The sequence below is a fragment of the Fukomys damarensis genome, unplaced genomic scaffold (genome assembly GCF_012274545.1).
Source record: "Fukomys damarensis isolate Sample0158 unplaced genomic scaffold, DMR_v1.0_HiC HiC_scaffold_18, whole genome shotgun sequence".
NCBI lineage: Eukaryota > Metazoa > Chordata > Mammalia > Rodentia > Bathyergidae > Fukomys > Fukomys damarensis.
This window is the reverse complement of record NW_022900930.1, coordinates 4,377,102-4,398,612: the sequence shown is the minus strand read 5'-3', so window position 1 is coordinate 4,398,612 and position 21,511 is coordinate 4,377,102. Positions and strand designations below refer to the sequence as shown.

The 21,511-nt window shown below is 46.0% G+C and overlaps 1 protein-coding gene across 2 annotated transcripts in view; it reads left to right on the top strand.

Moving 5' to 3' along the window:
* Plpbp (pyridoxal phosphate binding protein) overlaps positions 1–21,068 on the top strand; it is a 21,342-nt gene extending 274 nt beyond the window's left edge. The window contains exons 1-8 of one of the 2 annotated variants that reach the window (XM_033765365.1): positions 192–339; positions 2,391–2,498; positions 2,577–2,612; positions 3,287–3,362; positions 14,520–14,654; positions 16,748–16,890; positions 18,106–18,204; positions 19,808–21,068. In XM_033765365.1, the coding sequence (XP_033621256.1) occupies positions 2,448–2,498; positions 2,577–2,612; positions 3,287–3,362; positions 14,520–14,654; positions 16,748–16,890; positions 18,106–18,204; positions 19,808–19,939 (672 nt within the window). In that variant the 5' untranslated portion in view covers positions 192–339; positions 2,391–2,447 and the 3' untranslated portion in view covers positions 19,940–21,068. Of the gene's footprint in view, positions 1–191; positions 340–2,390; positions 2,499–2,576; positions 2,613–3,286; positions 3,363–14,519; positions 14,655–16,747; positions 16,891–18,105; positions 18,205–19,807 lie in introns of those variants that run through there. The other variant, XM_010604701.2, reaches the window with a different exon arrangement.
* The last annotated feature ends 443 nt before the right edge of the window (positions 21,069–21,511 follow it).

Genomic DNA, 21,511 nt, shown 5'->3' with positions numbered 1-21,511 from the left:
GGGAGGACTAGGTCGTCACGGTGACGCAGAGGGGTCTCCCGGACGGGCGGGGCCGCCAGCGAGATGTCAGCGGGGGTGGCCGCGGCCTGGAGGGCTGGAGAGGGACTTTCTCAGGGACTCGCGCCAAGTGTGTTGGATGCTCTGGAGGCTGGCTTTGGTGCAGAAGGCGCCCGCTACCTGGGGAAGATGACTCCTCTCCGGGCGTGGTGGCCATTTCCCGGCCCTGTGGGCGGGGCCTTGGGGAACTGGGGAAACGTCTGGCACCAGAGCAAGCAGACGACCGAGCTCCCCAGATCGCGCGTTGTGACATCGTCTGACAGCTCGTTGGCCGAAGCCTGGGTGGGTTGGCCGGACTTTGCAGGCACCCTTTGGATGTTATTTTTCTGCTGCCTGTATTTTGTCCCCTATTAGACTTGCATTGGATCTGGAGTTAATACCTTCCCAGCTCAGTGTAAGTTAAGCTGGTTAGTGTGAAATGATAGGCCCGACTGAAAGGGCAAAGCCCAGTCTGATCTAGCCGTTGTGGTCTCAGAACCCAGAATGGTGGCCTGGACATAGAAGACCTGTATTACAGTCTTCCCTTAATTACTAATTAGGTGTAACCTTGAACAGTCATATAACTGCACCCTCAGTTTCTTCATCTGTACAGAAAGTGGGATGAACTCCGAAAAGGAATCTCCCTTCTGGTATTTATGTTCTGTGATTCTCAGTGGTTCAGGAAAATCTAGGGATTCTCCCATTCGGGGAGGTTTTCCCTGGGCGTAGTCTCAGGCCGATGAGCTGCCCCTTCCAGTTGTCTCTGGAAATCACTGATTCATCCACACCCTAGGAATTCCGACAGGGCCTCAGGAAAAGCTGGTGACTCGAGCCTCTTGGAAGGAAGGAAGGAAGGGAGCTCTTTGCTAATTGACCTGACTCCTTCAGGTCCTTGAGAATACTGTGATTGTTTGACAGTTCCAGCCGGCAGTGAGGGGCTTGAAGGCTGAACTATATGAGGATAAATGAATCTCATCTCTGCCTCTGTTGGGGAGCCGGGGTGGCTGCAGCAGAATGCAGGAAAAGCCTGCTCTAAATGCTCTAAAAGTCTAATCCTGAGTCCAGAATTGTCTTTGTCCCAGTCTCAGACCTGCTCCTGGGTGGCTGAGTCATAGATGGAACAGTAAATTGCACGTGATTACCCTTACTGAGCCACCTTCAGGGCGAATGGAAGCAGTGTGAATAATTACACCAAAACCAGGACGTGTTTCCAAATCTGTACCGTGGGGTTTCAGAAGCCAGAAGTAACATCCCTGTTAATCAGAGTGTCGCTTTCCCATAATGAAGTGATTCCTTTGCTCTGTTTTGTGTTGTACTGTGTGAGGGATCAAGCCTAGGGCCTCACACCTCCAAGCAAGTGATCGAATGCTGAGCTACACACCCTCCCAATGAAGTGATTCTTGAACTTCCAGTGCTGATATGCAGAAGAGTCATCTGGAGAGCTGTTTTTTGTTTTGTTTTGTTTTGTTTAAAAAAATAAAAATAAAAAAAGCTTCTCAGCCAGGCCTGGTGCATGCTTGTAATCTTAGCACTCAGGAGGCTCTCAAGTTTGAGACTAGGCTGGGCTACTTGCTAAGTTCAAGGCCAGCCCAAACTATATAGTGAAACCTGTATAAAAAAAATTCTCCCTAATGATATAATTGACAGTGTGAAATAGGAAGAAAAGGGCTAAAGGTGTAGGGGAAATGGGAAGGGTAGGGGAAACGTAATAAGGGAAAAGGAAAAAAACATGAGAAAATGAAAAAATGGAAATAAAGTGTTTGTAAATGGGGAAGGGAGGAGAGGGTGAAGGGAAGACAGGGAAAAGAGTAAAAATGAGAACCAAGACCTGTCCTGTAAAGGTGCAAGATCCCAATGATGAATGTAACTGTACTGTGTACTTAAAATGTACCAGTAAACTCAATGAGAAGGAAAAAAAAATTTTTTTAAATAAATAATTCTCAGGCCTGGTGTGTAGCTCAGTGGAGAGCACTTGCCTAGTAGGTTCAGTCCCAGCTCCTCAAAACCAAAAAGATTCTGAGACCCCAGGCCCAGAGATTCAGATTCAGTTCATCTGATTGGACCCTGGTAGTAACTGGTATAATTGTTCTAAGACTACACGGAAGGGAAACACTGCTTTAACTCGCCCTGCTGCTCTGAGACAGAAATGTCTTCCACTAGATATTGGGGCACTTAACATTACGTGGCAGTGACATACATGTGGTATGCTTTGTTCTCTATATTAACCTCCCTATAGTTTTGGAAGGACGTATCCTAACAGATGCCAGATTGAAATCTATGCCAGTTTATTCTACAGAATAAATCCTGTGAGACTTATTGGGATAATATGCCTGTGCTTCTTTCCCTCTTGGCAGGATCTCCCAGCCATCCAGCCCCGGCTTGTAGCAGTCAGCAAAACCAAACCTGTGGAGATGGTGATTGAGGCCTACAATCAAGGCCAGCGCACTTTTGGAGAAAACTACGTAAGAGCCCATTTCCAAAGGCCCTTGTGAAGAATCGTGATTGTCAGGCTTCTGACTTGTTCTGGTTTTACCCTTTAGGTTCAGGAACTACTAGAAAAAGCATCAAATCCTAAAGTAAGTGGATATCCGAATTCTTCAGTTTTCAATTTAACCTTGGCTCTTTGGTTGAAAATTATACCCATGTTGGTGGCTAAGATTTAAAACGGGAAATTGGAATGGGTAGAAGTGTCCACTTTTACCTTGAGCCTCAAATAATTCTCAGATAAATTTTCTGTCTTTATGTCAACTATAATTTTTTTTTTTTTTGTAGCTGCTTAGAAATGGTTCTTTTGGACCCGAATTCAATCCCCGGTACCAAAAATAAAGAAAAAAAGAAATGGTTCTTTTAGGAGCTTGCTGTAATCCCTTATCCTCCTGGGATTTGAAAATTTAAATCAGTTCATCCTTAATGGATGATGACTGAAAGACAGAGGGGCTCATGGGATAAGAAGGGAACAGAGCAGAAGCCTTTCCCTCTTCTTGTTTCTCTCTCTTTTCCCCCCCTGGAAATCCAGCTCAGAACCTTGCACCTGCCAGGAAGGTGTGGCACCACTGAGCTAAATCCCCCACCCAGCCTTTGATTTTTCTGAGCATCCTTTTGCCTCGTTGGGCTGCCGGCTGAAGAAGGAGGTAGCAGTTTATTCCACTTACAGAACAGCACAGAAGTGAAAGGGTCATCGGGTGTGAGCAAAGGCTTGAGCCAGAGACCATCAGCTTCGAGTCAAATGTCATTTCCTTTTTCCCTTCAGATTCTGTCTTCATGTCCTGACATCAAATGGCACTTCATTGGCCACCTGCAGAAACAAAATGTCAACAAGTTGATGGGTAAGATAAAGCTCTAAGGATGAGGACAAGGTGCTCTGACGTTGTATCGCGTGTACTACCTTCTGTGGAAGAGCACAGATTGAGAACACAGCCAAGTGACTATTTGTGCTGTCAGTTTCCTTTTTGGGGTCTTTTGGCAGCACTGGGAATTGAACCCATGGGTGATCTAGCACCAGCTTACATCTTCAGCGCTTTTTATTTTGAGACAGGGTCTTGCTGAATCACCCAGGACGGCCTCAAACTTGCAATCCTCCTGCCTCAGCCTCCCTATTAGCTGAAGTTTGCACCACCACACCCAGCTGGAGTTTCCTTTATTAAAAGACAAGTAAAAAAAAAAAAATGCAATAAAGTAAAATTAAGAATTAACTACAAGGGCTGGGGCTATAGCTCAGTGGTAGAGAATTTTCCTAGTTTATATGAGGCCCTGGGTTCCAGGGCCTAGCATTGCAAAACACAACAAAAACAGTCAGGTGTGGTGGCACAGGCTGTAATCCCAGCATTCTCAGAGGGCGAATCAGGATGATTGAAAACTGGGCAGTTTAGCAATATAGCAAGACCCTGTCTCAAAATTTTTAGCCATATGACAATGACTTTGTTTTATTTTTTTGTGGTACTAGGGAATTGAACCCAGAGAGCATGACCTACTCTACCGCCCTTTTATTTTATTTTGAGACAGAGTCCTGCTATGTTTCTTAGGGTAATTTTGAACTTGGCAATCCTCCTGACTCAGCCTCCCGAGTAGCTCAGATTATAGGTGTGCATTACTGCATCTGGCAGTTTGATAAATTTTGACACAGGTTTATACCTGTAAAACCATCACAACAGATAAAATAATGAACATATCCATCACCTGCAAAAGTTTTCTCCTCTGGGCCAGGGACTTAGTTTAGTGGTGATGCCACCTGCCTGGCAAGAGTAAGGTCCTGAGTTTGCTCCCCAGTACCAAAAAAATAGTTTCCTCCTCTTCATTTGTAATCCCTCTCTTCTGCCTCTCCCCACTTTTCTTCCTTATGCACCACTTAACTGTTTTGTTGCTGTTTTTTTTTTTTTTAGAGGGTTTGGGATGTTTTGTTTTGTTATGTTTTGTTTTAATTTTAGGGGTTTTTTGAGAGATCTCACTATGTCATCCAGGCTGGCCTTGAACTCACTGTGTAGTGATTACAGATTACAGATGTGTGCCAGCATGCCTAACTCATTTTCGGAGTTGTAAAGAATTAGAGTGTATATTCTTTTTGTCTTCTTTCACTCCAGTGTAAGGAATTTCAGAATCATCCTACTCATTTTGTGTTATAATTGTTTGTCCTATTGTTCAGTAGTATTTTGTTGCATAAATATAATTTGTCTATTACCTTTTGATGAACATTCAGGTTTCTTCTAATTTTTGTCTATTATAAATAAGTTGCTATGAACATTTGTGTACAAGTCTTCATATGGACATATATTTCCTTCAGTCTTGGAGTAAATACTTAGGAGTAGAATGGCCAGTAAAATTCACACAATTATATCTCTTTTTGTTGTTGGTTTTTTGTCTTTTGTTTTTTGGGTTTTTTGTTTTTTTTGTTTTTTTTTTTTTTTTTTTTGAGACAGGGTCTCACTATGTAGTTGAGACTGAGCTGGAACTCGCTGTGTAGCCCAGGCTGGTCTGGAACTCACAGCGATCCTCCTGTCTCAGCCTCCCGAGTGCTGCGATTATAGGCGCCACGCCCGGCTCACACGATTATATCTCTCTTTTTTCCACACAGTTGTATTTTAACTTTCGTTTTTCATGGTGCTGGGGCCTCATACCTGCTCAGCATCCCCAGCCTCAGTGGTTTTTTAACTTTGTCTTTCTAATGAGTACATAGTGGTGCCCACGGCATTTCCCTGCCAGCTAGGGATGCTGACTGTCTCTTCACCTGCACGAGCACCGTACATCTTGTTTGGTGAAGTGTCTAAGTTTTGTGCCCATTTTTTAAAGTTCCTTTTTTATGAGTGCATGTTTGCAGTGCATAATGATTATATTTATTGTGGGGCGTCAGTAAATGTCACTTTTTTAAACATCTACTACCTCTCCCCTTCTTCTCCGCTTCCTTCTCTTAGTCCCCTTCCCATGTGCAAAAGCTCTGTTGTCATCATGTTCCCTTTTCATTTCTGTGGGTTTTTCATCTCCTTTCTGTCCCCTTTCTCCCCGCTCCACCCATCTCTTGTTCCTTCATCCATTTGTCCTTACTTCCTATTGAACAACCATTTTGCCATATATCCATATAATTATTATATATTATGTACACATGCAATATATACTGTAAATTTCTCATATAAGAAAAACCAGGCAATATTTAACTTAATATTTCACTTAATATTGTGACTTATTTCATTTAATATTATGTTCTCAAGTTACATCCATTTCCCTACGTATACCCCAAGCTTATCTTGCTTTATAGCAGAGTAGTACTCCATTGTGTACAAATACCACATTTTATTTTATTTTATTTTATTGGTACCGGGGAGGTGGCGGAACCCCTGAGCTTCAGCCCCGCCTTGTACCACATTCTCTTTACCTGTTCATCTGTTGGTAGACATATAGGCCATTTCTGACTGAGCTCTTAGAAATTAGGCTGCTATAAGCATGGTATAGCCAGGGCTTGTAAGGGAATGGATTTAATACAGGACACGTAATTTATAGGATTATTTTTATAATATTCACCCAAAACGTCACATGCAGAAGTGTGCAAGAGACCTGTGCACGTGCTGGAGACACGAAGAACCGACTGAGGGCCTGGACCCTACAGCAGTGTCCCACTTGAGTCCAGAGGCCTAGAGCCCCTGGCAGTGTCCTTCCCAAGTCCAGCTGAGGTCTGGAGTTGGCCTGGTACGTGCTATAGATAACCAGGGGCGGACGAATCTTCCATGAACTTAACTGACCCAGGTTGTTTGTGTGTCAGGCTCGCTGTAACTTGAGGGGCCAGTATTTTGATTTCCTTATCGCGATTCTTTTTGGAGTAAGATGTTTTAATTTGCATTTCTCTAATGGCCAGAAATGTTCGACGTTTTTTCATGTATTCATTGGCCATTTGTACTTCTTCTGAGAAGTGTTTATTCATTTTGATTGCCCGTTTTTTTGTTTAGGTCTTTTATTGGGGGTGGTCTAATTATTTTTAGTTCTTTATATCTTCTGGATGTTAGTCCTCTGTCTGAGGCAAAAATCATTCCCATTCTATAGGTTGTTTCTTCTCTCTGTTGGTTGTTTCTCCTTTGCTGTTCAGCTTTTTAATTTGATGTGATCCCATCAGTTGGTTCTTGGTATTATTTCTTGTGCCACTGGGGTTCCGTTCAGGAAGTCCTTGCCAACACCTATGTCTTAAAAGAGCTTTACCTGTTTTATCTTCTAGAGGATTAAGTGTTTTCTGTTCTACCATTTAGATTTGATCCATTTTGATTTTAGTTTAGTATACAGTAAGATAAGTGACTCTAGATTCAATTCCTGTCATTGTAATATTTTCCTGTTTCTGTTTTCCTTTCTTTCCCTTCTACCTAATTGCTTGTTTTACCTGATTCATTCGTTCTATCGGACTTCTCTTGGCATTCTCTTTCTGGGATATCTTTGAGCATCAAAGATGATCATGAATTTCTATGGATGCTTTTTATCATGGAGATATCTTTTTTTTTTTCTTTTTCAATTTTTCTTCCTTTTTGCTTTTTGTACTGGGCCTCAAACTCAGGACCTTGCACTTGTGAGGCAAGTTGGGTGCCACTGAGCTAAACCCCTGACCCTTTTCCATCAATTCTGAAACATAATTTTGCGGGATATATAGTCTTCATTGAAGGCGTTTCCTTTGAGGGCTTGAGACACTTCATTTGAAGCTCTCCTTGCCTTTAAGGTTTTATGTTGAGAAGTTTATTGTAAGTCTTACGGGTTTTCCTTTATAAATGATTCATTGCTGTTCTCTAACAGCTTTTCGGATTCTGTTCTTGTGCTGTATTGATGGTGTTTAAATTATGTGGCATGGAGAGTTTTTTATTCTGATCATGCCTATTTTGGGTTCTATGTGCCTACTTCTCTATATGTTAAATTCTTTAGGCCCTCTGTGTGAGCTTCTGCTTTTTCACTAATTTGAATTGCCCTTAGGTTTCTCTGCTCCGTCTAGCAGCTGTTGGATCCATTTCTCATGTTCCCTTACCGTTTTTAAGGTATCTCTCCTCAGCCAGTCACGAACCATAGCCCTTTCTTCTGGGTCTGACACTCTATCCTCCCTTTGGTTTCTTCTGCTGCCCATACTTTCAGTTGCATTTTTAATCTCCTGTATTTCTGTTTGGAACTTCTTTATGGACCCCATTCTTTTCTGTGTTGAGCTTTCATATTTTACATCTCTCTCTTTTTCCTTTAGCCAGCATGATTTACTACTATACAGTTCTTTTTAAAATTTCAAAATAGGAAACATCATAGTCTCATAAGAACAATACATTCACAAAATTCCAAATGAAAAATACACATTTTTTTAAACTATAGGTTTTCAATCTTGCTTTTGAGTGTTTTGTTGTTGTTGTTGTTGTTGTTGTTGTTGTGTTTGTTTTGTTCTGTTTTTGGTACTGTGGATCGAACTCAGAACCTTGAGCTTGCCAGGCGCCAGGCAGTGTGGCACTACTGAGTTACATCCCTGGCCTTGTTTTTGGTGGGGTTTTTTGTTTTTTATTTTGTTTTATTTTTGGAGACAGGGTCTCTCTATGAAATCACAGCTGGCCCTGAACTCACTGGAGGCTGGCCTTGAATTTGGGATAATCCTCCTGCCTCAGCCTCCCAAGTGCTGGGATTACAGGCATGGGCCATGACACCTGGCCCTTGTTTTGTTTTTTTGACACAGGGTCTTTATAGGTAGTCCAGGATAGCCTCAAACTCAGGCAATCCTGCCTCAGCCTCCCAAGTGTTAGGATTGCAGGCGTTCACAGCCTCGCTGGGCTCACTGTTAGAAAACACAAAAAACAGTGTTTCAGATTTTTTTGTGAGGAAGATTAAATCTCAGCTTGACACAATAACAAGTTTAAAAAAATAAACCAATGTTGAACTACTGCAGCACTAGCTGACTTCCTGAAACCCCCACCCTGTCCCACACAGACCACACCCAGCTGCCTCTGTACTCACACCGGAAGTCTCTGCCTCCACCACCAGCTCAACAACAAAACATAAATAAATGTAGGCGTGTGTCATTACATGAGAACTACTATAGCACACTTTTCTAAAAAGCTGACTTATCTTTTTGGATATTGAAAGAAGAGACTACGATTTGGTGCGTTAGAAGACGGCAGGGAAACCGCAGGATTTTCATTTGCTGCATTGTGATCTTAGAGCATGGCATCGTGCCCAGAGGAGCTACCGATAGCAGACATCCCTCAGACATGAGTTGTAGAAAAGTACACTAATGTTTGTGAGAAGCTTGTAGTACCATGGAAAATATCTGTTACAAAATTAAATGAAAAAGTAAAATACAAAACTATACGTTCTGTATGATCTTCACTTAGTCAAAATCAACCAGCCAAAATGCATCCCATAAAAGGCTGAAAGAAAACAGTTCAAAGGTTAATCATATTTAAATTGTGCGTTTACAGTGATCTTTTTTCTTTTTCTGTCTGTAAATTTTTCTGTGCTAGGTTTGTTTTTGTTTTGTTTTGTTTTGTTTTGTTTTTTAAGAACTATTAGTTACAAAAGAGGGAGTCTGATAGAAGTATTACATTTGTGTTAGTGGTTATGCCCGGCCTGTCAGAAAGGGTGTGTGCATTCATAAAACTGAAATGTTCCAGACTGCTGGGTGAACGCACTGTTGGGCAAAACTGGCCCACAAGTGTGGGGCTTGGGTGTCCCCTCCAGCCGGGTGCAGTGTGACCAGTCCTGCAGATGAAATAGAAGTGTCATAGTTTACAGAAATAACAGACATCCCCGTACCTGATAACCTGTGTATAGCACAGCTCTTTCACGCTAGAATTAAACAGAAGAGAGCTCCTTTCTGCTAGCTTTTGTGTAGACGTCAGGTTACAAAACACTATTATCACAGTAACTGTGGAACTCCAATCCTGGTTTAGAAATAGAAATAAAACAGCCTTAGAGCCAGGCATAGTGGCACACACCTGTAATCCCAGCATTCGGGAGGCTGAGGCAGGAGGATCGCTGTGAGTTCGAGACCAGCCTGGGCTACATAGTGAGTTCCAGGTCAATCTCAACTGCATAGTGAGACCCTGTCTAAAAAAAAACAAAAAAACAAAACAAAAAAAAAAACAGCCTTATAGCACAAGTGGACCAAGAAAAATGGGAGACATAGAAAATTAGAAAAAGTGCTTTCTATGAAAACGATTCCCTCTAAGATGTTTACGGTACACACACTGGGCCTCCCTCAGCAGAAGCGGAGGCCAACCGTCCACTTTCCCGAAGCATCCCCCGGGTTGCTCACCCACAAATACTGACCAAAGGCTCAAGAGGAGGAAGACTGCTCCCCTCATCAAGGGCACCTCAGTCTTCCTCAAGTGGGAGCTGGACCTCTCACCAGCCGTGCTCTGTCAGTTAGAGGCAGAAGGCCCCACCCTCGCTGCTGTTCTTGTGGGATCCCACACACATCAAAGCTCTCCTAATTTAGTGGGAGGTGAAAATGCAACTGCTCTCTCCACAGAGACTTCTACAAAAGGCAGCAGTTAAGTGATACATCCTGATGTCTGCCCCTAGACCTACCTAACACCTAGTAAAGGCAGTTACCTTTCTTTCAAGCAAAGGAATGTATTTACTCAAGAGTGAGGGGGCTGGGGATTTAGCTCAGTGGCACCATGCCTGCCTGGAAAGTGCAGGTCCTGAGTTCGATCCAAGAGTGAGGTACTCTGAAGCTGAAAATGATGACCGGTCCTGTATCTAGATCCAAACTCACTGGTACTCAGAAGCTGAGATGCAGGAATACTGACAAGTCTTCAGTCTCCTCTCCCACTTGCTGATCTGCCCCGTGTTCCTGTGTCCAGTGACCCCGTGATGTGCCGTCTCAAGGGGTTCTCGGGCTCCAGACCACGTGGAGGCATTGTTCTTTCAGGGTATACTCCGGCAGAGGGGCGTTGGCAGAAATAGGCAGGCCATCAGCATGCAGAGGTAGCACAGATGATGTGATGAGCAGAGCCCATCATGTGTCCCCGAATATCTGCAGAGCCAGAGGTGACCTCAGTGGCTGTGGTTGCGGCACCTGGTGCCTGGCACCAGTGCTGGGTCGGGTTGAGTCTCACATCAAAGTTGAGCCACGTGGGCTGCAGTTGCAGGTGACCCCAGATGCTGTATGAGACCCCAAGGGTCCCTCTCGCCAGCTGTTCTGGCGACCACTTCCTGGATTCCCACCCCGGATGCTTGTATATCTTTCTTCAGCTCCTCTCTTAGTACCTTCTGTAGGCTTGCTGATCATTCATGAGGGTCATTACCTATTTAGTTCTGTCCTCTTTGAATTCACCAAGCACCTTACTGATCTGCTTTTTACTTCCCCTGGTACTGTGTGGCCTTTTATCCCCCACCCAGTGCCCTTTGGATCGGCTTTGGGTGAGTAGAAGTTTTGGAGGCATCTTGTTGACCTGTCTTATGTTTAATTTCTGTTCCAGAGATTCTTTCTGTGTGTGACCTTGGCTCGTGTCCCAGGATCCAGCTATCTCCATTTATTTGAGAGGAGAGAATGCAGCCTGCTTGGCCCGGTACCCAGTTCCTCAGGAACGGGCCACAGTATTGTTTATGACCCCAGGCGATCGGTCCTTGGCACACAGAGAAGACCAATGGGCAGCAGCAACCAAGTCGCCTAGGCTGTAGGAAAGTCGGCCACAGCAGTAGCATCAGATACACACTGGCTGCTGACAGACCCTAAGAGCCCTTCACGAACCACCCTTCACCAAAGCAAAGAGAGGAAGGGTTTTAGTGTAGAGGCATAGGCAACCCGGGTATGAGCCTCAGCTCTCTCTGCCAGGTGTAGGCAGCAGTGTGGGAGCCCCCTCTGAAGGGCTACGTGCTCCAGACCTCCCCTCCCGCCCAGAATGCAGGCCCACGACCTTCCTGGCCCAAAGTAGAGCTTCTCGGGGACTCGGAGAGCTGTGCCTGGTCCTGACCCCTCCAAGTCTGGCTCCTGCGGCCGTCTCCCCCTCTCCTCCTGGTGGTGGCGGTGTCCTCTGTCAGGTTAGTCGTTTGGCCGTCACCCGGAGGGCCCTGTGCTGAGGACCAGCATGCAGAGCCTGCTGGGAGTGGGTAGTCTGACCCCAGCAGGGGTGGGCAGTTCCTCCTCCCTGCACAGTGCAACTCGGCAGCAGAGGAGTGGCCGTGAATTCCTTTCTCAGTGCAGTGGAGGTCACCTGGTTTGGGATTTCTCTCCCCACTCCAGGCATAAACAAATGGTATGCAAATGAGCCAAGCACAGAAGGGAAGGCGTGGCGAGGTCCTAAGTCCAGGGTCCTAGTTTTTTATTCCAATTACCTCTTTTTCCTTTTGTGACTTACTTATACTCTGGTGTTATGTCTTTTTAAGAAATGATTGCTTAATCCAAGGTTATGATTTATTTACTTCTAGATTTTCTTCTAGAGTTCGCTCTCATGATTAGGGCCATTTGAGTTCATTTTTGTATGTAGTCTAACGAAAAGAGTGGGTGTCTGTGTTTGAGGATGTACTGGTGATTGAACCCCATGCTTTTCCATTGAGCAACATCCCCAGTCTTTATTTTGAGACAGGGTCTCCCCAAGTCATTTAGTTGCCCAGGCTGGGCTCACATTTGCAATCATCCTGCCTCAGCCTCCCAGAGTGCTAGAATTATGGGCATGTGCTGCCACACCTGGCTTCCCATCATTTTCTTTTATACTTTCACCTTTAATTTAAAAAAATATTTCTCTGACTATAGAATTCTAAATTTACTTAATTTTTTTTTCTTTCCATACTTCAGAGTTGTTTTGTGGTGCACGTCTATAATCCTGGCACTGAGGAGGCTGAGGCAGGATGGTCACAAGTTCGAGGCCAGCCTGGACTACATATAGGAAGACCTTGTCTCAAAACAGACAAATAGGGCTGGGGATTTAGCTCAGTGGTTCCACCACCTGCCTTGCAAGCGCAAAGTCCTGAGTTCAATCCCCAGTACCAAAAAATAATAACAATAATAATAAAATCTGGAAACCATAGAGAAACAGTTCTCAGATTTGATTGCACACAAATTAAAATTCTCTGAATATCAAAGCAAAAGGAAATCACAGACTGGAAGAAAAACAGTGTTTTTCAAAGGGTAAAGAAGTTAACATCTAGAGTGCATAAGAAGGAAGCCAGGCGTGATGTTGCACCCCTGTAACTGGGGCACCAAGGGAGCCTGAGGCAGAATGGTTACAGGGTCAAAGCCAGACTGCGCAATTTAGGAAGACCCTGTCTCAACAACAACAAATAAGAAGGGCTGGATATACTTCTCTGGTAGAACAGCCTTGGTCCTCAGCACTATAGCAAAAAAAAGGCAACCAAAAAATATTTTAGCTCTTTCGATACCGGGAATCAAACTCAGGACTTCGTACTTGCTAGGCAGGCACAGCCCCACTGAGCTAAATCCCCAGCCCTAAATCTTTTTTTTTTTTTTATAAGAAAAAGGTAAACAAAAACTAAGAACAGATAATTTATGAAGGAAAAAATATAAAAGGCCAGTAATTAAATGAGTAATAATCACCTTTAATCACAAAATAATAAGCTCTATTTCTCACTCATCAAATCGTTAGGAGTAGAAAAGGCGACTAATGTCCATCATTTTGAGCGCATGAGCCTAAGAGTCAAAAATGGTAGGTGGGGTCTCCTAGAGGGCAGATTGGTGTAGCTAATATGGTTTAAATTGTATTTCCTGCTTGGGCAGTAATTTCATTTCTAGAATTCATTTATCCTGTAGAAATGCTCATATATATGCACAGAGGTCTGTGCCTAAGCTTTGTTTGTAATTTAAAACAGAAAGGATGCCAGCTAAGCCCGGGTGGTGGCACGTCCCTGCAGTTCCAGCACTTGAGAGGCTGAGCTCAGAGGCCCCCTGAGACCAGCCCTGCCTCTAGAAGAAGGGAAGCAATCTAATCTCATGTCCGCTAACAGGAACAGAGCTGGGAGTGGTAGCACACATCCGTACGGCTGAGGCAGGAGGGTCGGGAGTTCAGTACCAGACTGGGGAGTTTAGAGAAACCCTGTGTCAAAATGAAAACAGGAGTGGTGGTATGGGTCAGTGGCACAGCACTGTTAAGTTCTGTGAATCTGAGTGTGGTAGCACACACTTGGTCTCGGTGTAGTTCACTGTGTAGCTTAGGCTGGCTTTGAACTCTCAGTGATCCTCCTGCCTCAGCCTCCTGACTGCGGGGATTATAGGCCTGTGCCACAATGCCCGGATGCACACACTTGGAATCCCAGCACCGAGGCTGAGGCAGAGGGGATCACAAATTCAAACCCAGCCTGGGCAGCTTAGTGACAAAGGGAAGCTGTGCTCACTTCGGCAGCACATATACTGAAAAGGGAAGACGTAGCTTACTACCAAGGCCTTGGGTTCCAACCCCAGCACCACAAATAAAAAAGAACCTGAAGCCTCCTGCTGGAAGACATCAGCATTCAGTAAAAGTGGGCTGTGGGCTGGGCCGTGCGTTGCTCAAGCTGTCCCTTATCTGAGGCAAGGCTGACACTCCTTCTCACATGCGTCTTGGAAAGAGGAGATGGCCCTGAGGACTCCAGTGTCTCGCTTAGGTTTCGGCGCGTGGGTCACTCTGATGCCCTCGTCACAGGAGAGCACCCCCATCCCGGGAGTTGAAGGCCACAGCGATATCACACCAGGTAACACTGTGGTCTCCAGTTCCTCAGGGCTACCTTGGCCTGTTTCGGCTTGAACTGAGATGTGCTCAGATCAGGCCCACGACACAGGACCCCACCAAGTACTGATTCTCTAAGCCTCTGCACACGTGTGCTGCCTAAGTATGTCCATGCCAGTCTCTCTGTTTATCTTCGCGGGTGGCACGGGGACCATTGATGTCTGAACTCATACCGATAAAACTCCTGTTTGTCCTCTTAGCAGACCCAAGATTTAACAGTCTTTTCTTTTCCGGAGATGTTTTTCCCACTATCGGGTCAAAGACTTATCGCGTGGTGTCTGCTTCAGGAGGGTGAATGAAGAATAATACCTTGCCTCTTCCTCTTTGCAGCCGTCCCCAACCTCTCCATACTGGAGACAGTGAGTTCCGTGAAGTTGGCAGACAGAGTCAACAGTTCCTGGCAGAAGAAAGGCTGCCCTGAAAGGCTGAAGGTTATGGTACAGATCAACACCAGTGGAGAGGAGAGTGAGTGACCAGACCTGCAGTGCAGATTTCCTTCCCGTTGGGTGGCTGTGCTCAGGGCAAATGTGAGGGGAAACATCTCCTGGGTGAGGCTGTGTTTAGAGGCCACGGGCTTTACGTCAGCTATCTGTGGACGGTCTAGAGATGCACCAACACGTAAGCCGGCCCACATGCAAGTCTGATACCTCATGGTGCTGAGTCTTAGTTGGTGTATGCTGGTGTTATATCTAAATATTGGGGAAAAGAAGGGGAATCAAGAAAGGATTGTGATTTTGATCTCTTAAAAATCCCCAGGGGTCACCATCGCTCCGGAAGGGGGATTGTAGGTCACGTGTGTACAGTGAGAGAACAGAAGACCACTGAAAGCCCTAGGCAGAGACTGCGTACCAGGCTTGGGGTAGCACGGTAATGTGGAAAGCAGGCAGGCTTGCGCTGTCCTTCCACCTTGGTAACTGTTTCTCCACCTCTGTCTTGCCCCGGCGTAGCATCAGAGTAGCACCCACTTCAGAGAGGGTGGCAAGGATTGAGTGTGGCAGTACAGGCAAAGCCGGGAACAGAACCCTGCACGGCTCACTTGGTAGCATTTTGTCGAGAATAAATGTTTGAGCTGGAGTGTAGTTTAGTGGTAGAGTACCTGCCTAGTGTGCAATTCATAAAAAAAATTGATAAAGATCCAGTGTTTGCGTACAACCATCTGAGCACCAGCATTCACCAAATCTTCGCATGAAGGAGCACAGCATAGGCACACAGACGTCTGTTGTCCAGACAGGCCCAGGAAGCAGGCTCCCGGGTTCAAACCCTAGGTGTGTGTTCATAGCTGTCTGACCCCAGGAAGGTTGCTTAGCCTCCCTGGGCTGCAGTTTCCCCGTCTTTAGAATGGTTCTGCTGAAAGTACTTAACCTCATAGAGCAGTGATGGCTAATCTTTTAGAGCTTTCAGGGTTACCAACAGCCCACTGTGGCACACGTGCCTGTCACAGAGTTACTGTGTGAGATGAGAAACTCTTAGGACTCAGCACAGGTGCCTGACACCAGTTACTCTGGGTGTGCTCTGTGCGTGCGCATCGTTGGCGCAGGCGCGTCCGAAAGTGACCCTAGCTCATCTGTATTACGTCATTGCTTGATAACCAGCTACAGTTTGCCCTGATCAGAGATCGGTGTGACTGCTCCTGGCGCCTCCATTTGATAAATAGAGGCAGGCGGGACCCAGGGTTCATAGAGCTGCATAACAGATGATCATTCATCGCAGGCTGCTCCCCCAGCTACCAACAAGTTCAGTTAAACTTTGTGAATATGTACTCAGAAGTATTTATTTAATAGATACTTCAGGTTTTTTCAATTTAATTAATAAATTACTAAAATCATAACACTAATCAGGTTTAGAAAAACAGTTCTCAGATTCATCTGGGACTTTGTTAATGTCACTCTTTCTTGGGGTCCCAAGAGATGTAAGGGTTTTCCTTTTCCCTCTCCACTGGCTCTTCTCAGCAAAAATCCTAAGATATCCATGCCAGTAATCACAGCACTTCGGAAGCTGAGGCAGAAGGGTTGCCAGGAGTTCAAGGCAAGCCTGGGCTACATAGTGAATTCAAGGCCAGTTTAAATTACAGAGCGAGACCCTGTCTGAAAAAAGCAACAACAGCAAAAGCTGGGCGTGGTGGCGCACGCCTGTGATCCTAGCACTCAGGAGGCTGAGGCAGGAAGATCGCCATGAGTTCTAGGCCAGCCTGAGCGGCCCTGTCTCCAAAAAAATAAATAGGTAAACAAACAAATAAAATCCTGAGATAGAGAGGCTAGGGCCGGGGCTCAGGGGTAGAGAGCTTGCCTAGCAGGCCTGAGACCCCGGGTTCAGTCCCCGGCACATCTGAGGGGTGTATCCTTCAGCTTCCCTGTTGCTGAGACAGAAATTTAGAACCTGATCAGAGGGATGCATCCAAAGAAGACCCCATAGAAAGTTACTCCTTAAGACATGAAGCTGTCACTGCACAAGGTCTTCACCTGAGCGTCACCTCCACTGTTCCCGGAAGAGGTGGAACGGAGCCCTCCTCTAGCCGTTGAGGACGTCTTGGCATATTTATCTCTCTTCCTTTTACACAGGTAAACATGGCCTTCCACCCTCAGAAATGATAGGCCTGGTGGAGCACCTCAATGCCAAGTGCCCCAGCCTGGAGTTCGTGGGGCTGATGACCATAGGGAGCTTCGGCCATGATCTCAGTCAGGGACCGAATCCAGACTTCCAGGTACTGCGGCTGGGGGAGTGGGGGACTGTTTGCATGCAAAAGAAGCATCAGCAAGCCCAAGAGGCAGCGGTGTCCTTGGCCTGGGCGGGAGAGACCCTCCGTGGCCTCCATCTGTGGCCAGCACCACAGGAGAAAATGAGCAGCGCTTTGGCCGGTGCTGTGCAGAGCTGCCGCTGCACTGACTTCAGAGACATCCCAGGTGCTGCCTTAAACCTGCTTCTGACCTCTTTCCCAGGGGAAAGGGGGAGACCGGTTCCCAAACCCCCACAGATCTTTCTCGGCTCAGTTTGAATTTGGCTAAAACGATATTTTGGAAAAACGAGCTCCTTTTCCTCTCTAGTGACCGACTTTTCCTTTCGTTGTTGTGTTATTTTGCTTCATTTCTCGTGCTGTGGCTTGAACCCAGGGCCACATGCCTGGTAGACAAGCGCTGCACCACTGGGCCATAGCCCAGTCAGAGTAGTTTTTGTGGGAGTTGGAATTTTTGCTGAAAACCCTTGCAGTGCCCTCTGGTAACCTCGACAGCCCCCTGGATCATGAGAATCATGCACTCTGAATCCGAAGTGTGTTGTTGTACCCAGATTGCGATATTCCCAAAGATTACCAAGGAGCTGAGTTTGATGTAATTACATGAGGAGTTTATTACAAGCTTGAGCCTGGACCCTTGTATTTTACTGACTGAGCAAATTAGAGAACGAGAGTTTTGATCCATTTTTAAGGGACGATTATATAGGGTTGGGGAGGCTTTTTTTTTATTGATGTTATTCTTATTTTTTTGTTACTATTGGATATTATTGGAGTACTTACTGGAATAGGAGGGTACTTACTGGAGATTGCTAATACCTAAGGGAGGGGAGGTTCAAAGGGTCAATGTTCTTTTTCAAAGAACATTTGATTAATCAATTATTATATTTAACACAGCATGTGATTAAATGTATGATTTTTTAACTATTTTAAGCAACTATCAGGAAGAAGATAGGTTCATCCTTGGGTCAGAAAAGGAGGAACGGAAAAACAGGGAGGAGGTTGTTATACAGAATGGAATTTTTACCGCTCTTTGCCCAGAACACCTGATCTTTATATTTTGAGTAAAGGTCAAAGAGGGAGACCACCTTGATCAGAAAACTTGGGTCTTACAAGTGTACAGATCTGACCACTTCTGGGCAGGTAAGAAGGCAGGGATGAAACAGGCGTGACACCCTGTGTTCCTGTCAGATGCTGCGGTCGCTGCGGGAGGAGTTGTGTGAAAAGCTGCGCGTCCCCGCCGGGCGGGTGGAACTGAGCATGGGCATGTCCACGGACTTCCCGCACGCAGTGAGTGACCCTCCCCGAGGGCAGGGTCCAAACGGCTGAAGCAGAAACAGGCTCGGGGGAGCTCTTTCATTTTGCCAGAGATGGGGATCTCGCTGAGTTGCCTTGCCGACCTCCACCTCCTGACCCTTCCACCTCACCCTCCTAAACAGCTGGAATTAGCCAGGTGTGGAGGCTCCCATCTGTAATCCCAGCACTAGGGAGGCTGAATCGGGAGGATCTCGAGTTCAAGGCCGGCCTGGACTCCTTATTGAGTCCCTGTCTCCGAAAAAACAAAAAGTAGCTGGGACTGGTGTACCCCAGCACCACTGGCAGGAGTAGGTTTTTGGTGAAGAAACCGTGCAGCCTCTCGTCAGAGCGATAGGGGAACCCAGCCACAGTGCTCCTCTTTGCTGACATTTCTCCTTCTCGTGCTCCTTCTCTTTTGAAGTAAAATTTATAGAAATTATAACCTGACACCTAATTTTTAAAAACTTAATATAATTCCTAAATGTCATCTAAAGGGAAATTTTAAAATGAACTGGGCTGTGGCTCCAGAGCAGAGCACACCCCTAGCATGTGCTAGGGTCCAGTGCCCTAACACTAAAGAAAAAGAACAAGAGGACCGGGATTTAGCTCAGTGGTTCTGCTGCCTGCCTCACAAGCGCAAGATCCCTGGTACCAAAGAAAACACTAAATCAAACTGTAAGTCGTAAAGGCATTTGGTCACATAATCGCCAGGGCACAGATGTGACAGCAGTTCACCCTACTTGTAGATCCACAGGGTTTATTGGCAACTCCCGTACCTGACTTCCTAGAACAGGAAATCATTTGCTAAAGTTACAAAATCAAAATATATTTAATTTTTTTGTTTCTTGAGACAGGGTCTCACTGTGGTCCAGGCTGGTTCCTTTTTGTTGTTGTTGGGCCCAGAACCTTCACACTGAGCTACATCCCCAGCCCTTTTTCTATTTCTATTTTGTTATTGAGGCAGGATCTTGCTAAGTTGCCCAGGCTGGGCTCAAATTTACAACCTTCCTGCCTCAGCCTCCCAGAATGTGGATATTATAGGTGTGGGTGACCACACTTAGCTCAAAAAATCAAAGTACAGAGTTTCATTCCTGGAGAAGCTATCTTCTTTTAAGAATTCTTTGTGTTTCTAAGTAAAATAGAGTTAGGTCCTGTACTGAGATAATCACAAGGTGCTTTTGTCCTCTGCCTGACCATGGCATGCTGGGAGGTGTGTGGGCCATGAGATAGCTCTCCCTGTGTAGCTGTGTCCCATACATCTCTGACAGCCACCGTTCCTGGTCCCCCTACCCCCGCATCCCATGTCCTGTGCCATTGTCATCATTGTCCCATCAACCCCATCCACGGAATCTCAAACTTCCAAGCCACCACAGAAGCCAAGGCAGTACTGCTTGTTTCCTGAATGCCCCGCCCCGAGAGTGGTCCCTCCCCAAGGAAGCCACTGCCCCACAGCCGTCTTCTGCTGCATTTGCATCGCTTTTGGTAGATGCCGCCGGAGAGCCCCCAGACTCCATCTCACAGTATGCGACTCCATCCTTGAAAAATACAAAAATAAAAATAAACTTGGTCCGTGATAACTTCATTCTCTTGCCTGCAGATTGAAGTTGGATCGACAAACATCCGGGTAGGGACCACCATTTTCGGAGAGCGGGATTACTCCAAGAAACCTGTCCTGGGTGAGACCACAACAGAGCTGAAGGCTCCGGTGGGGGCAGCACAGGCGCACTGAGCTAGGACAGCCAAGATGACCAGCTGTGCACCAACAAGGGTTTGTCGTGACATCCCCGCCTTACCGCCCAGCCACGCACCCCTGGGACCTGAACAGAGCGTGGACGGTCCCAGGTGTTGACTGAAGCCACCTGTGCTTCGTCTGTGACGTAGGAAGCCTGCTTCAAACAGTGGCTTCGGGTCACATTTGAGAATCCACACTCTTCTGTAGAAACAAATGCCAAATCAGTAGCCAGGATCAAGTCGCATATGGAATTCTGCGCTGGAGCACTAACCAGCTCATGGATGCCTTTTTCAGGTTGAACTATGGATTGCTGGTGCCTGTAATCATGGAAGTCAGAGGGGTTCCCATTCCCCACCCCACTTTTGTAGGAAATTCCCCACAACGCTAGTCACCTTCACTGTTGGAAGCAAGGTGGTTTTGCCCCACTGTGTGCGGCGGACCTGTTCCCTGCTCTGGAGTGCAGACTCCGTAAATCCAGCCAGGCCTCCAGTTACAGCTCCACGTGCACGTTATTAGTGACAGCGTCACTGACCACTGTGACCCTGAGATTTTAGGGGTGACTTTTCGTAAATAGGACCTAAGCCTTTCTTCTATCCTCAAGAGATGGAACTTTGAGCTTTTCCCGACGGGAGTTTTATGGTGTGATGTCTTCTCCACCACCTTTCTGGTGGTTTTTTAGCAGAGACCAGTGAAATCTCAACCCTCCTGGAAATGAAAGCCTGTGGAGCGCATGCAGGCATTTGCTTTCAGCCTCGCTTCCCCCTTCCCTCTGAGAAGGCTCACTCCGCCTCACACTGTCTCTGTAAGCCACCGTTTGGCAGCTCTTCTTGATTGATCATTAATGCAGTGGCAAGATCTTCAAAGAGCAGAAAGCACAATCTTGAGTCCCGATGGCTTCAGTGTGGGTGGTTGTTTTCTAGATAGCTTTTTCTCTTATTCCAGTAGTCTTTAATTTTATGAAATAACTGAGAACACGATGTTGCTGCTGAATGTAATTTTGTAAAACACCATTGTGATTCCCATTTCAAAGCTATAGTGTGATATTTCAGAGTCTATTAAATTAAAATGTGAATTTGAATTATACCATCTGTGCCAATTACAAAGCAATTAAAAGATTTATTTTCTGTGGTCTGGCGTAGTGAATAAATATGGGGGTGGCAACCAGAACCAACAGCAGGTAGTTTTGTTCCTGTCCCCAGTGTCCTCCAGCCCAGCTTTGGAGCAGAGCTTCCAGTAGCCAAAGCCACACCGTGGATGGAAAGGTTTCTGAACTTCTAGGACAAGAAAACAAAATCTTTGTTTCGGGAATTACCGAAAGGAAGAGGCTGTGTCTTGCCAACAGGAACTCTCAAATTGCCTCTAGGTGGCAACATCGGCTCACCTGAGGAGCAGGTGCTGGCCCTGCAGGAGGCACTTGACCCTGGAAGGGACTTCTGGTCAGTTAGTTTTGCTCTCTCCTTGCAGGCAGAAATGGAGGCCAGGCAGGAAGAAGTTTCCCGAGCAACATGCTGGTTGACAGAGCCACGAGGTGCTCTCCGCTGACTGGTTTCCTTTGCTAAGGGTCGTGAA